Here is a 17,005-nt window from a genome sequence, read left to right as displayed (position 1 = left end):
AAAGCTGTATACAAGCACACGTTACAAAATCAGACCAAACAAGCCGGAGTTGTAAACTGATCTGAAAGCTTGGCGAGTTACTGAACTGAGAAACAACCTGCTAACGTTGTTTTAGGTGGAGTACGTTTTTACTGACAAGACTGGCACTTTGACTGAGAATGAGATGCAGTTCCGGGAATGCTCCATCAACGGCATCAAATACCAGGAGATCAACGGCAAGCTTGTCCCTGAAGGAATGACAGACGACACCCCAGACTCTTCTGCTCCTCGACTGGTAAGAGTCGTAAACAAATACTGGAAAGTTCAAACAGAAAAGCTTCCCTAAAAAAGGACAAAGAATCTTAAGTTAAAATATGAATTTCACAAGAATGCAGTACATATGAATACATACCTCTTCAATATCAGCAAGGTCGAAAAAGCATGTGTTCGGGGGTTAAGAGCGAGAGTGCAGAGGTGGCACCAGGAACATGGGTGTAAAAATGTTTGCAGACAAACAAAAGTCTTATACCGTAAAAATTCTCAATAAAAATTCTATTTTTTTTATTTACTATTTGTAGTGTCAACTTTATTCTGCATTTTAGAGCTGTCAGAACAGTGTGAATCAAAACAAAATGATAAAAATGACCCAATTTAAATCCTTATGGAATATAATCAAGAAGAAGATGGATGATCACAAGCCGTCAAACCAAGCTAAATTGCTTGCATTTTTGCACCACAAGTGGCATCAAGTTATCCAAAAGCAGTGTGTAAGACTGATGGAGGAGAACCTGCCAAGATGCATGAAAGCTGTGATTAAAAAACAGCTTATTCCACCAAATATTGATTTCTGTACTCTTAAATATGAGTTTGTTTTTTTGCATTATTTAAGGTCTAAAAGCTCTGCATATTTTTTTGTTATTTCACCCATTTCACATTTTCTGCAAATAAATGCTCTAAATGACTATTTTTATTTAGAATTTGGGACAAATGTTTTTGTAGTTTATAGATTAAAGCAGCAATGTTGATTTTACTCAAACATATACCTATAAATAACAAAATCAGAGAAACGGATTCAGAAACTTAAGTTTGGAGACATCAAAGAAAGTAAGTAAAAGCTTGTCTTTAAAAAAAATCTTTGTTTTTTTTGCAAAACAAATCGAAAATATTCTGTTGCTTTTCCTTGGTAAGGATGTTAAATGGTTAAACTGTACTTAAATTGACACACTGCATCATACTCTTATTTCAAACAAGCAAGCAAGTGAATTGAATTGTTGTCCATGTTCTGTGTCTGTGTGTCTCAGAGCAGGGAAGAGGAGCTGTTCCTGAAAGCTGTGTCTCTGTGCCACACGGTGCAGATCAGTTACGACCAGGCAGACGGCCCGGGGGACCCCTTCTCCCACGCCAACGGATTCACCACACAGATGGAGTATTACGCCTCCTCTCCTGACGAAAAGGCCCTGGTGGAAGCCACTAAGAGGTGAAGGAAAATCTGCTGCATTTCTTTAGCCCACACTGCGGTGTGTAAACACGCAGCGTCATCTTGGCAGGCAGCTCTAAAGAGACGTAATTCAGCCAGGAGGAGGCTCTTCATCATGCTGCATAAATGTTTAAATAAACATATTTGCCATCTGAGTTTAACAAGTTTAAAAACCTGTGACAGCCAAGTTCATTTTGATTTTATCACGCTCATATCTTGCATTTATTATGTGTTTAGTTAGGCCTTGAGGTGGATTTATGCTGTTTGAGTGGGTTTATGCATCCGGAGAGTAATAATTTTTTCTTAAACAGGCTGTGCCTATAAAACTGATGCACAACACACTGTAGCCAATCGTAATATGGCTCATTTACATGCCTCATACATAGCTGAAACATAGCTTTAGTATAGCTTTAGTGTAAAGGGGTGATGCAAACATTATGAGCTATATAAATGACAGTTCTCTTAAGAATAATGATAGTGTTCTTTAATCAGTGGCAAAAAGTAAGATGTAAAGTGCCATTTCATGGAATAGCAGCATCTAAATTTGATCACAAAGTGTTATCTTGGTGGGTGGCTTAGTATTGTATTGTAAAAGTGAGACTGACTGCTGGTAGGCACAGTAGTTTGAGTGAGGCCTAATGGTGTATATTGGGGAAAACTTAAAAAAATAATAATAATAATAAGTTAACACCGACAGAAGTTAATATATTGGGTGTTAATGATTGTGACCAGTGATGTCTGACCAATCAGAAAATTGCATTTACATACAATGCTGAAGGCCACACTCGCTTATCCCAAGTAAATGAGGCTTTCCTTAGCTCCCATTGGACATGGCAAAAGTCATGGGAATTTCAGTTCTGTGACCTATCCATATATGTTGACTTTTTCATGAAATTTCAAAAACAATGATATCAAAACAAGTCAAGTCAAGTTTATTTATATAGCACCGTCATTCAAAGTGCTTTACAAATAAAAAAAACTTGTAAAAGAATAACAATAAAAAACATGTAATAGAATAACAATAAAAATGGAAATAAAAACAAAAATAAGAATTAAAAACATGTAAAAGAACAACAATGAATTGTAAATAAAAATAAGAATAAAACATGAATCAAACATGATAAAAAATGTATATAATTAAAAGAAGGAAAATTAACAAAATTAATTAGAATAAAAGTGCCGTTTCAGAAAAACACTTCATTGGCATATACTGGTGCTGTAATGCAAAAATCTTGTCTCCATTATGTTTCATTAAATTTGAAGCAGGAACACAAATAAACCTTTACTTTGTCATTTCACATAAAACTTACGATGTTATTTGTAAAGTCTATAAAGGTTTTTAAATGACAATATTTATATTTATTCTCTTTATTATTCATATACAATTACATTTCTGAAATCTGTTTTTTTTTTTGCAGGATGGGTGTGACATTCACAGGAAGCAATGGGGAAATCATGGAGATCAAAACATTTGGGAGATCTGAAAAGTGAGATCAGTTTTAAATAATTTGATGAAAGATGAAAGAGGACACCAATATGATTGTAAACTCCAGATTTGCTTATAATCACTTGTGTGTTTTAAATATGATTTTTAAAGCCACATTTTACTCTCCCTATAGGTATAAACTCCTCCATGTGTTAGAGTTTGATCCCAACCGAAGGCGAATGAGTGTAATACTGCAGACTCCTTCAGGTAAGTGTTCCGAAAGTCTTTCTGTCTGATATTGAAAAGGTAGCTCGAGAAAGAAATCAACACAACTTTCATATCTTGCCCTAAATAGGATCGATCAGTGAAGTGTGTGAAGTTTTTTATTTATTTATATATATATATATATATATATATATATATATATATATATATATATATTATATATATATATATATATATATATATATATATATATATATATATATATATATATATATATATATATATATATATATATAGAATTTTTTTTTTTTTTCTTTCTATTTGAAACCCAGTTTTTGGGCTCTAAATCTTTGGACAAGTGAGTCTATTTTTGCTCTAAATCAGTCTAATCTAGTACTGTTTTGTGTATTTCAGGGGAGAAGATCTTGTTCACTAAAGGAGCTGAGTCTGCAATTCTTCCCTACACAACGAGGGGGGAAATAGAGAAGACGAGATTGCATGTGGACGAGTTTGCTCTGGTAAGGGACTTGTGTTGCATCTGCATTGCGGCCTGAAGGAACACAAAAACAAATCAGATTTCAGGAGATTTTTAAGGAATATTATGGGGTGTATTTAATAGAACAGCAGTAATTGGTGTAAAGCTTGCACTGTCTTACTATGACAAACATCTTTAACAGTTCCTTATAAACAGAAACATGTAGTACACAGACAGAAAACAGTTGGGTTATTATTGATTACTAATATTCTAGTATTATTGTTGTTAATTAGCTTTATCAGTCTCTTGGCTCCAGTTTAGAACTAAAGACGTTAAGTAAGGCACAGTATAATGGTACTGTGCCTCTGGAGCAAAGAAGGTTGGCCAGCTTAACACTTCTGAGAATTGAGCCCACAACCCTGTGGTCAGTAACCCAGAGCTCTAACCACTGATTTTTATCTTTATATCAAATGAGCAGACATGTGACAGCACTTCTTAAGGTTAAGCTTCTTACTTAAAGGCCCAATACTGACAGTGTAGCAAATCTGGGAATTGAGCCATCAACCCTGTGTTCAGTAATCCAATTGCTCTATTTTTTGTATTTTAATGCCAAAGCTTCAAACTCATTTACAGCCTTATTATGGAACTCCTTAAGATCAAGGGCCTTGCATTGGCAGCTTAGCAAACCCAGGCATGAGACAAACAACCTTGTCATCAGAAATTCTAGGCCTTAACCACTGTTCTCCAGTTGAGTCGGACACTGGTTCGATTGGCACCCTTGATGCGATTTGTTTAGACATATGTAAATACATCAATCAAATGTGCACTAGTCCAAAACATGGGCATTTCTTTATGTATTTACCTTCTTAATCCTGTTCAAGATAATAAATATTGATATTCTAAAACTATTTTATACAAGATATCATATTTGTTATGTTATATCGTACCTGCTCTGCAGGCTAACACCTTTTATGAGTGTTTCTGAATGTTTATGGGTTGTCTGTGTGGAAATGATTTGGTCTTCAGTAGTTTGGCAAGAGTCTGTCAGATTATTAAATGTAGTTTTTAAGTCATATCACCAAGCCCTATTAGAATTATAGGACAATTAAATGCCACGCCCATAAGACTGAGGCTAAAGATCACCCACAGCCTGTCTGTCACATGTTCAAACACACTCTCACTCCCTTCCTTCAGCAATGTTGTAATGGGTGACCCTGATACTGCTCAGATGTGGATGAATCCTCTGCTGAGTGAATGGTGTGTTTATCTCTAAACTGCATGAGTTGCAGGATCTCAGTAATAGATTAGAATTCCTCACATTTTTGAGAAATAGGAATTTTACCACAAGTGTTTTCCCTGTGTTTCTCTCTGCTGTCTGTTACCTTGGTGATAATCAGTTGTGTTCATGTGATGCTGAAACCATTGCTTATACTGGTATACTTGTTTCTTCATTATTTTTTTATTGTATGACCCTGCTTATAAGAAAATAATCAAGAGCATTTCAACTTTAGGTTTTAAAATTCGGGACTGACGTTACTGTTTAATTATCACATGGAATTCCGTTTATTTCAGATATGTAGATCAAAACATGAAGACAAATGACTGTAAATTTCTTTATAGTTTTCTTTAAGTCCTAATGTCATAATATCCACAGGAAGGCATTTAATGGTTTGTGATAATTGCATCATTTGTTATTGAAAGCAGTAGTAAAGATATTTTATTTTACTGTTAATGTGGTAACGCACAGGGATTAATCTGGAAACTTTTAACACATTATTTTTTATTAACAAATGTAATTCACTCTTTTAGAGAGCCTTGTGATAAATTATCTGTATTTAGCAGTATATAGTAGTATTTATTGGTATAAACATGTCAACACAGTTCAGAATGTAGATTACTTCTTATTTAGGTTGAAATATGGATTTAGTCTGATGTCTTTTCTCCATTTTTTTTCTCACTCTCTCTCTTCCTTTCTCTCTTTTTTCTTTCTTTTATTCTTTCTTTCTCACATTCTCTCTCTATTTCACACATCCTCTCTTTCTCTCACACACACTCTCTCACACAGTCAGTGGTGGCTTAAGTTTGCCATGTTTTCTCTTCACCTGTTTATCTGTTAAATATTGAATCGATCGATACCGCTAAAGTAAACTGTTTTTTTTTTTTTTTTTTTGGTCAGTAACTGTCTAAATGTGAATGAAGAGTAAACTAACCCACAGACAGAATATGATTCAAACTGTCTGACTCTGTCCTTCTTTCTTTTACATATTTTTCATTGATGTGATTTTTTTTTTTTAATTCAGCTGGTACTTTAAAATATTAAAAGGTAAAAAGGTACAAGTAAACAAACATATTTGAATAGAAACAAGTCCTGTTTTGTTGAGCTAACATTGACTATTTTATTTTACAGTTAGATATCCATTCAAATTTCAGTGTTAAGAAGGAAAAATGTGAATAATCGCAGTTACATTTTGTATGAGGGTATGAGTGTTAAGCAATCTAAAGCATCCCCAGTAAGGCCTGTATAGAAGCCTGTCTAGTGCCTAATGCAAGTGTTCTGACTCTTCTGTTTACAGAAAGGTCTGCGGACGCTGGTGGTGGCCTACAGGCTCTTCAGTGCGGAGGAGTATAAGGAGGTGGAGCAGCGGCTCCACGAGGCTCGCACGGCCCTGCAGCAGAGAGAGGAGCGACTGGCCGAGGTTTTCAGCTTCATCGAGAAAGACCTGGAGCTGCTGGGAGCCACCGGTGTGGAAGACAAGTGAGTCAGGACACAAACAAATACACGTACATACAAGACCACCGGAGTGTGGAGTAAACAGGGCAGTGGCCCATATTCATCAAAGCTGCGTTTGGTCAAATATTGCAGTTTCTGGGGCAACAGAGGTCTTCCTTTCCCGAGGTGGACCTGATGAGAGCCAGTTTCATCATAATGTTTTTGGTGGTCTTTGTGAATGCACTTGAGAAAACTATCAAAGTTCTTGAATTTTTGGGGCGGGGTTTCATTTCTTAAACTATTTTTTCTTTGCTAAGTTGAGTAGTTCTTGCCATATTATGAATCAGAACATTACTCTAAATAAGACTGTTCACTGTATACCAACACTGTATACCTATTCACAAGTTTACAACTGATTCTCTCGAACACATTAAGAGGCTAGAAATTTAGTAATTAACTCTTGACAAGTTCAGAACAGCTGTTAACTGAAAGCCATTCCAGGTGATTGAGAAAATTGCAGGATGTGCTACTTTAAAGATTCTAAAATATAAAACATTCTGGTTTGTTTAACACTTTTTGTTTACTAAATTATTTCATCTTTTTCTTCATTGTTTGGATGAGTTTAGTATTAATCTACAATGCATTTTAAAATAATTCAAAACCACTAAAATTAAAGGTGCGTCCAAACTTTTGACTGGTACTGTATGAAACAAAGTACTTTCTAGAGGTGCCTGTATGTTCTCACTGTCACTTAAAAACCTTGTATTCCTTAAAAATAGCAACTTTACTGGGGAAATTTAAATGCAAGTCAATGTACAAAGGTTTTATTATTATTTTTATTAATTTTAGGTGTTTCCAATCTTTTCATACCATACAATAAATAAGCTATCTGTTGTGTGAATGTAGCCTTAGTTGAGTTACCAATTAGTGTTCTCCATTCAAGCTTGTTGAGTTTCATTGCCTTTTTTTTTTTAGCAGATGTGTGAAAAGGTTCTATATATAAAAGGTTTTCACACCACTCACTCATGACTCAGACCTGTGACACGATCAAACTATGAGTTTGTAATCTGTTACACCACTCTTCACTACAGTAGCCTTGAGGGAAGCTCAAACGGACACAGATTACATTCATGTTCACGGTGTGTGTGAGATGGCATGGTGTTGTGGGCCTGAAGCCAGCCAGGTTTGGTTCAGCTCCTGAGTTCGGTGTGTGTAATCGCACTGATCAGCCTGTCATTTCGATGTGAACACAGTGGAGTCACACACACTTAACACACTTATGCAACAAAGGCTTATTCTCTTCAGCTCACATTCTGAGGAACGCTGCACCCTCCCTAATATCTCCTGGCTTTAGGATTAGCAGAGATATTTCTAACTTTTTTCTGGAGTGCCTCAGCAAATATGTAGTCCTTTCTGACATGTCTTCACACTTTTGGGGCTTCAGTGATTAGTTATTATACCTCTCTATGTTTATTATACTAATAATAAGTAGCGTCTAGATTATTTGACATATACTGTACAAGATAAGGCTACCTCCAAATCACTTAAAGCTCCAGTGCATCTTTTAAAAGTGTATTAAGCTCCAGTTCAAGAGAAAGCCTAACTACTAAGAACCTTAATGTGGAGACTGAGCAGGTCAGGGAAGTGTTGCAGTCCAGCGGAGACATTCTGAGGAAAACCTTGTTTTGTGTGTGGGTGAGCATTATCCTGCTGAAAAATGTCGGATGGAAACCCTGCCATGAGTGGTAATTAGTCCTGGGTGATTATGGCCTAAAAAAAAATCTTGTTTTCGATTATAATCAATATCAATCGAGTCACAGAAGAAACTTTGAAGAAGAGATTATTATTGTTTTTTTTACAATCATGGATCCTCACCGGAGAAGGATGGCGCTGCAGTTTTTAGAAACAGTTGGGTTTATTTCTATATATGCTTCATCTCACTGGGTGTTTGTGTCGCGAATGCTGGAACTTTTTTTTTTAGTTCTAACTCATACCTTGGAGAGGAATGAAAATATATGCATGCGTTAGTCTGTGGGAGGCGCCGGTAACCAGGGTAAGACAGATAAACATTTCAGAAATAAGTAAACTTTTCAGTTATTTTAGATTAAAAAGATAAAATATCTGTATTGTGACTGCGCCCCTCAGGATAGGGGCGTGGCCACCGTGACCCAGCAGTCAGGAGGCACAAAGAGACACAGACACAGGGATCACGTGAACTCCAAACGTACCGTTATTTAGGTTCAAATGCCCTCCACCAACACCCAAAACAACTCAAAATAAAACTACGCTGGCCAAGTGGGGCTCTCGTCGCTTCACCTGTGACTTTCCATTCTGCCTCAGCCTTCCTCTCATCTGTAGTGTCTCTCTCTCTGAGTGAGGACTGAGTTTAAGTCTTTATGCCTGAGGCTGCTTGTCACGACGTTGGGCAAAACCACGGCTCCCCGCCTCTGCACATCACAGTATGTAACATCGCAATTACTCCATTTTGAAAATCACATTAAAACTGTAATTCGAATTAATCTAATTAATCATGAAAATCGCCCAGCACTAGAGGTAATGTGTGTCACAGGGTGTACTGCACATATTGCTGAGCTGTTAGTCCCCAATATCACTACTAGGGGTGACTGACAGTTGTCTGTGAGAGCTCTCCAGATTATTACATTTACAACTAATGCAGTGTGTTGCTCTGAGTATCCCTGAGTGTGTTCCAGAGTCAAGTATCTCTTACCAGGAAGTATACTACCAAAAATTAGCCTTTGAGTGCCTCTTTTATAGAGTGATGGGCAAAACAATGAGTGCAAAATTAGTGCAACACCTGGGGAAAAAAACAGCTGTAACCACTTGGGATTGAACCTGCAGCCTCCTGATAAGTGTCAGCACTTAGACAGCTTGGCCATCTCAGAAGCATCTTTTTATGCCATTATACTGTGGTAAAATGAGTGGGCCTTGATTTTTGGTGAATATAAAAAGTATATAGGTTGTGGAGTTTGATGTTTGTTGTGGAGGCAGAGCTGAAAACTTTTTCTAAAACTACTGGAGAATTTTTCTTCATCTGAGCAGAAGTGACCTGTGAAAAAAAACTAAATGGAGATCTTCACACACTCCACAGCTCTCAAAACAGCCACTCTGTTACAGGCTATCAAGTTATCTTGTTTTTGGCTTTAATACGCATATGTTTGTGTGTGTGTGTTTGTGTGTGTGTGCGTGTGCGCGCACACTGTGAGGCCAGCTCATGCCATCTGCCTGAGCCTTTGCTCTGTGCTTCATTAATTCTGCCCCGTGGCAGGCAGGGTGCTGCAGTGACGACACACACATATACACACACACACACACACACACACACACACACACACCATAGAAAGTCTCTCATCTTCAAAGAGGATGTGTGCAAATGGAGGAGCCATTAATCTCCAGTGTTTCCCTTTTCTTTCTTTTCTTTCTCCCATTTCCTCATCATTGTGTGTTCCCTTCCAAAGGAGAATGTTTGTCTTAATCAGTATAATTTGGGGATTCTGTCTGTCTCTGTCTGTCTGTCAGTCTGTCTGTCTGTTTAAAGTACTGAATGCAGTAATAATGCACTGAACTTAGTTTAGTTTTAGTTTTTTTTTTGTCTATTTCAACATATTGACATTTGATATGCATTTGCACTGTATTTAGAGATGTAGGCAATATAACCAAACTAATAAAACTTTATAAAAAAAAAGCTTTCAAAAATCACAATCAGGTGCAGCACATCAGATGATAAAAACATCATTTAAATATGATTTTGGAGGAGCCTGTCGTATTTAAACCTCAGAATGTGTGACCCGTGTGTGTTTTTAATGTGTGTGTCTTCAGGCTGCAGGACAAGGTGCAGGAGACGATCGAGGCTCTCCGGCTGGCTGGGATTAAGGTGTGGGTACTGACCGGCGATAAACACGAAACAGCGGTCAGCGTGAGCCTCTCCTGTGGCCATTTCCACAGAACCATGAACATCCTGGAGCTAGTACAACAGAAGTCTGACCACGAATGTGCAGAACAGCTCAGAAGACTTTCACGCAGGTAACACGCACACACACTTCTTATAGTGTTTCTCTCTTTTATCACTCAGTTTCTCCTATCGATTCATTTTAGGACAACAGGTTGATACCAAACCTAAGTGCTTTCAACCAAAATGTTTAGTACCTGCTCAATTAAATCCCAGCAGACAATAAGAACACTGCTTTCAAAATCTAATTTGCTAATCTGCATTACACCTGTTTTTATGTTACTTAATGCATGCAGGTGTTGTCTTCCAACTAATACACTGAATGCTGATTAAGGCCATACCCATTTCAACTCCTTGTGCTCACTTCTGCTTTAAACCATATTACATTTGGGCAGCTTGGTCACACTAGCAGAACCTCATATTCACTTCTGCTTTATCCACAACCACTACCAGCATCTAGAGGGTTTCTGTAATTGGCCACACCTACTTCTGATTTAGTTATCTACACACATGTTCAGTACCTCACCCTAATTTCTTCTTTAAGCCACACCCACTTCCAGCAGCAGCATAGGCACACTAGTTTCTGACACATTTCTGCTATGAGCAATACACCTTAGTCGTTTATATTTTAAACCACACCCACTGTCAGCATCTCAGTCATTTTTTCATTAAGCCACACTAGTGCTAGGCGATTTTTCATGATTAATTCGGTTACTTCGAATTAGAGTTTTAAAGTGATATTCAAAATGGAGTAGTCATGATTTTACATACAGACATTTGATCTTTTTAGCCTAAAATATCTGAAAATGCTACTCCTTTCTGAAGTGGTTATACGTCTTACTTTGGTTACTGGTGCTTCCCACAGACTAACCCATGCATACATTAATTCCACTTAGTCCGAGGACTAAGCTCATGCTGAAAAAAAGGTGTTCCAGCACTGTTCCAACACATTTGACACAAACACCCGGCGGGATAAATCATATATTTAGCTAGAAATAAATCCTACTGTTTTTAAAAACTGCAGCACCATTACTCTCTGGTGAGGATCTGTGATTAATTGTGAAAAATCTAAATCAAAATTCTTTTGTGACTCGTTTAGTGCTTTATTTCTTAATTTTCTGTCACAAACCTGTGTTCTGAAGTATGATCCAGTGTTCAACAGTGTGTGAGTTTCTCCATGGCTCTTTAAATACTAGGTCAGAGCATGATTTGAATGCATGGGCTTGTAAACAATGTTTTGAATTATTAATTTGCTTAAGGAGTCGACTCAGCCCAAAGTGTCTGAACACCAAACACCATTTTTTTGTTTTATATGATGTTATGTAATAACAAAAGTGTGGGAGAAGGACCACGCCCGAACCCTATGTTCTAACTCCACCCCATATCAATCAGCCACTATATAAATACCTGCCCTAACTAACTACCTCTCATATTGAAAGTTCGTAACCCACCTCCTCCCCAACAACCCCCCTTCTTCTACTCTATCACTTCCTATTAATGAAAAAGGGGGGTATAACTGCACGCTACTTCAGCACGCAGTTCAGAACTCCAGCCCAAAACTCCACGAGTTCCCTCCCCTTTTTTCTTTCCTTTCTCTGCTTCCTTTAGGCGTGGTCTGCACTTAGCAAATTATTGTTTTACAGGTAAACCTAGTTTTAAACCATTTCTTTGTCATCTGTAGTTTTATATTTAGTAGTGGGGAAAATAATTGTGAAAAAATCTAGGATTTTTTTTTAGGCCATAATTGTCCAGCAGTATGGAGGTTAAACTATAAATATTTCTATACAAGAAAAGCGTAGCTAGTGAGGTCCTCTAGCAGTTAGTGTAGCATAGTGCTTTCTTCACTAGCTTCCTCAGGGCAGATTGAGATTTGATTCCCCGCAGGGTGAGCCCAACAACACCAGTAAGAGCCTGTGGGTGAGATTTCTAACTCAACATTCGCCTGTGTATCATCTTTTAAATATAAACCGCTCTAGATAAGTCAGTCTGTCAAATGCTCTAAACGTAACGCATTAGTCAGGCTTCACTTGCTGCTGACTCACATAAACTCACATGGGTGTGTTTACCCTGTAATTAGTCTGAAGGGAGAGGTGTGCGTTACGTTCAGCACTGTGTTAAACTGTACAGTGTGAGAAATGTACACTAGTGTAAAATATTTGGGTTAAACATGATTTAGGGTGTGTGTGTGGAGGGTTTAACACAGTGTTTGTGTGTGTGTGCAGGATCAAAGAAGACCATGTGATTCAGCATGGACTGGTGGTGGACGGAGCTAGTTTGTCTCTAGCTCTGCGTGAGCATGAGAAGCTCTTCATGGAAGTCTGTAAAAACTGCTCTGCTGTTCTCTGCTGCAGGATGGCACCCTTACAGAAAGCCAAGGCAAGTTTCATTTCTCTAATGCGGTTCTGCAGGTGATCACAAATTTCTGCATGTCAAACGAAAATAGCAGAGGTTTTAGGTAAAATCGTGTAAATAGTGCTTGATTTGTGGCCAACGCTCCTGTATTTTAAGTGAGTTAGCCTTATTTTCCAAGGAATTACTGAATAATCCTCATTGAATTTTGTACAAAGTCACACCTCCTTTTTTTGCTGCCACACACATGTTTAGCACTTCACACAGATTTCTGCTCCTCACTCTCACCTTCTACTTTAACCCTTTTAAGACCTAAATAAATTCTAGTGATAAAAAATATAAATGTTTTTTTTTGTTTTTCTGTTTGCAATGCATTTAAAAACAAGATTCAGTAAAGTAATAAATAAAATGATTAATAATTACTTGTATTTTTTGTTTACGGCAATAAAAAAAACTTTAACATTTGTATTTTTATTCTGTATATCTTTTACCTAATTTTCTGTTACACAAATTATTCATAAGTGGTAAAATAAACTAAAAAAAAAAAACTTTACATGGTTCCCCATTAGGTGGGATTAGTGCTGGGCGATATGAAAAATTATATATCACTATATCAAATTTTTTATAACACGATAACGATATATATCATGATATACCACATTTAAGTATGTTTTCAGTTATTCTTCAAAAAATGACAAAATAATATCATTGCTTATTTATTTTTTTTACTTTATTTTATAGTGACGTTTAGTGCAGCAATATATATGTATCAAATGAAAACAGATGAGGTAGATACAGTAGCTAATTTTTTCAAAAGAACAATGCGTCTCCATTGTTCAGCTCTTATGAGTTTAATAACGTAAAGCATGTCACAAACCGCATGTTCGTCAAATAACATAAAGCAGCGTCACGTCACACAACCACATTTTGAACCTTTTTTGGTGAAGATTACTTTATTATCACTTTTATAAACCGAGTTTATGCAAAGTGACCACGCCAATACATTTCATCGTGGCCTGCTTTATATATTTTCATGAATAATTGAAGAAGTTACTGTAGAAACGATAGGGATGATAGAAGGTAAGTAGCACGATAGACACTTTCTATCGTCCCCATGATATTTATCGTCATTTCGCACAGCACTAGGTGGGATGCTGCCATGCTTTACTTCAGTGATTTTTTTTTATTTTTCCAATGCAGTGGGCGGGGCTGAACTGCTGTTTGATTGGCTGATTAAATGTATATTCTGAAGGACAGTGGGTCTCGATCTGAGTTATGTAAAAGGATATGCAATAAAGAAAATGCATAATGTCCAATGTAGTGTACTCTGGAAGGGTTAACTCAGATGCCCTTCATCACCTCATACCCATTTCTATTTTTTACATTAAGCCACAATGATATTTGACACCTTAGAATTATTTCTGCTTTAAGCCACACCCCATTTCACCACTTCAAACTAATTGATGCCATTTACACAAACCCTTAATGTTGCACACTTATTGCTGCGTTATTGCTACACTCACTAGAGCATCTCACATGTTAGTGTTACAGCTTAACCCACACCCACTTCTAACTTACTTCTATTTCAGACCGATTTCTGCGTTAGGCCACACTCACTTACCTCATCTCGGACATTTCTGTATTAGGCCACACTCACTTGTTACTACATGAAGCCACACCCACTTCAGCACTTCATACTCATGTTTATTTCTACATTAAAGAAGAAATCCAGTGTGAAATGAACTTGGGCTATAGTGAAACATGATTACGTCTATGAGCTTTTGTCAAATAGCTCCCCCTCTGTTCACCCCGAGCATTTCTAAATACAACGCTTTTAGCCTATGGTTCCAACAGGCTTACAATGTGAGTGATGGGGCATAGTGTTGCCCATGCAAATAAATTACTATTTTTATACCATTAACTGAAGCTTAAAGTAGCTCCACACTTCATTAATAAAATTATGAGGGTCCTGAAGTTAAAAATGATGCACTGTGTGTGTATACACACAGTACCTACAGCGAGTTCTTATAGTATTAAGTTTTTATATTTCTATATACAGCTCTGGAAAAAAATAAGACCACTTAAAACCACTTCAGTTTCTGAATAAGCTTCTCTGATTTTGCTATTTATAGGTTTATGTTTGAGTAAAATTAATATTGTTGTTTTATTCTATAAACTGCAGACAACATTTCTCCCACATTCCAAATAAAAATATTGTAATTTGAAACATTTATTTGCAGAAAATGAGAAATGGCTAAATTAACAAACAAAATTTAAAGATTAAAAAAAGATGCAGAGCTTTTAAAGAAAACAAGTTCATATTCGTAAAGTTTTTAAGAGGTAAGAAATCAATTTTTCGTGGAATAATCCTTGTTTTTAAATCACAGTTTTCATGCATCTTTGCATGTTCTCCTCCACCAGTCTTACACACTGCTTTTGGATAACTTTATGCCTTTACTCCTGGTGCAAAATTTAAAGCAGTTCAGCTTGGTTTAATGACTTGTGATCATCCATCTTCCTCCATCCTGGTTATATTCCAGAGATTTTCAATTTGGTAAAATCAAAAAGAGCTGTATATATTAATTAGGTATTTGCTAACTCCTGTCCAAAAAACTAATGCAAGTGTTCATGTGAATTATCAGCTGTAGTATTGCTTGTGCTCATCAGTGGACTTACATAAACAGTCTGTTTTTTGGAATGCTGGGGGTGAACAGAGGGCTATTTGATTATTTTAATTACACGTAATTATGTTTCACTACATTTCAAGTCCGGATTTCTCTTTTAAGTACTTGACACCGATCATCACATATTTATAGAAATCCAAGGCAAGTTTAATTTCCTTGTTGTGGTTCGTTTAGGTGATCACATCATATCAGTATGTCCAAAGACAATAAAAGGCAATGGTTGCCCCTTAATTGAGAAATGTAACTGCAAACAATACTATTAACTTATTTTTCCATAGAATCAATAAATATCAGTTCTTTGTAACTGAATCAACTCATGATATTATATGGTTGTATATAAGCTTCCATTACTTGCTAGATACACTAGTGTCAGCCTGCACAACTAAAGAAGGGGTGATAGTGCATGTTTATTTTGCACCAAACTGTTTCTTTAAGCCTGACAGATATCTGTATCCCTGTGCTGCTGCTGCCACAGGTCAGTTACTTATGTCCCCTGTCTGAGCTTAATCGCCTTGCACTTCCATGCTGTTCACCCCTGAGCTCACTCTGATGGCGCTGTGTGTCTGGCAGGTGGTGCGTTTGCTGAAGACGTCTCCAGAGAAACCCATTACATTAGCCATCGGGGATGGAGCCAATGATGTCAGTATGATCCAAGAGGCCCATGTTGGTATCGGTGAGTGCCTGTTAAAGATATGAGTTTTTAGCTTATGTTGAGGAATAAAAGGAATACAGAGATTAGAAATGAAAATATTTGAAGGTTTCCACTTCTGAAATCAAGATTTGATCTCATTTATTGATTTCTTTTATAAATTTGTTTTATAAAAATGTTCATACACCAACATACCTTGGCGAACGTTAAGGCATAGCTGGACCTAAATTGACCATGAATTCTCTGTATAATAATCTGCTCTACTATATAATCTGCTCTGTGCTCGTTCTGTGGGCTTGTGACCATTAAAGGACAGAGTAAAATGAGGAGGATAAAGTATGCAGACAAAAGACAACAGAGAAAAGACTGCAGTCTTTAGTTATAGAATGTTTCCTTTATGATCCTTTAATAACAAAAAAGGAAAAACAAGGAGTATGCTTAACTGGTATGTATACAGGTACTGGTATGTATATGTTTGAGTAAAATAAAAAATGTTGTTTTATTCGATAAACTACAGACAACATTTCTCCCAAATTCTAAATAAAAATATTGTTATTTAGAGCATTTATTTGCAGAAAATGAGAAATGGCTGAAATAACAAAAAAAGATGCAGAGCTTTCAGACCTCAAATAATGCAAAGAAAACAAGTTCATATTCCTAAAGTTTTAAGAGTTTAAAAATCAATATTTATCAATATTTTAATCATCTTGTCATATTTTCCTCCACCAGTCTCACACACTGCTTTTGGATAACTTTATGACGCTCCTGGTACAAAAATTCAAGCAGTTCAGTTTGTTCTGATGACTTGTGATCATATATCTTCCTTTTGATTATATTCCAGAAGTTGTCAATTTGGTAAAATCAAAGAAAGCTGTATATAAGCTGTATATAGATATTCAGATTGAAGTTGAGATAAACAGAGAGATGCATAGACAGACAGGTCTTGCACAGAAAAATATAATTACAGATATTCCCGGTTAGAATTGTGCCGGGTATTGGATTAGTGGGAAATACCAGAATATGATTAAATAACTTTTTGGAGAATCATGATCAGATCGATTCCG

The 17,005-nt window shown here is 36.6% G+C and overlaps 1 protein-coding gene across 6 annotated transcripts in view; it reads left to right on the top strand.

Annotated features, from left to right (window-relative positions):
- Positions 1–17,005, top strand: part of LOC103043353 (phospholipid-transporting ATPase IF) — an 83,669-nt gene that overhangs the window by 35,165 nt on the left and 31,499 nt on the right. For all 6 annotated transcript variants that reach the window (XM_049465652.1, XM_049465651.1, XM_049465657.1 and 3 more), the window contains exons 13-21: positions 116–274; positions 1,281–1,456; positions 2,875–2,943; positions 3,076–3,149; positions 3,522–3,625; positions 6,156–6,337; positions 10,130–10,333; positions 12,482–12,635; positions 15,863–15,965. In XM_049465652.1, the coding sequence (XP_049321609.1) occupies positions 116–274; positions 1,281–1,456; positions 2,875–2,943; positions 3,076–3,149; positions 3,522–3,625; positions 6,156–6,337; positions 10,130–10,333; positions 12,482–12,635; positions 15,863–15,965 (1,225 nt within the window). The remainder of the gene's footprint in view (positions 1–115; positions 275–1,280; positions 1,457–2,874; positions 2,944–3,075; positions 3,150–3,521; positions 3,626–6,155; positions 6,338–10,129; positions 10,334–12,481; positions 12,636–15,862; positions 15,966–17,005) is intronic.

Source organism: Astyanax mexicanus, chromosome 16, assembly GCF_023375975.1.
Source record: "Astyanax mexicanus isolate ESR-SI-001 chromosome 16, AstMex3_surface, whole genome shotgun sequence".
NCBI lineage: Eukaryota > Metazoa > Chordata > Actinopteri > Characiformes > Acestrorhamphidae > Astyanax > Astyanax mexicanus.
The sequence above is the reverse complement of the archived record's forward strand: the minus strand, read 5'-3'. Positions and strand labels throughout refer to the sequence as shown.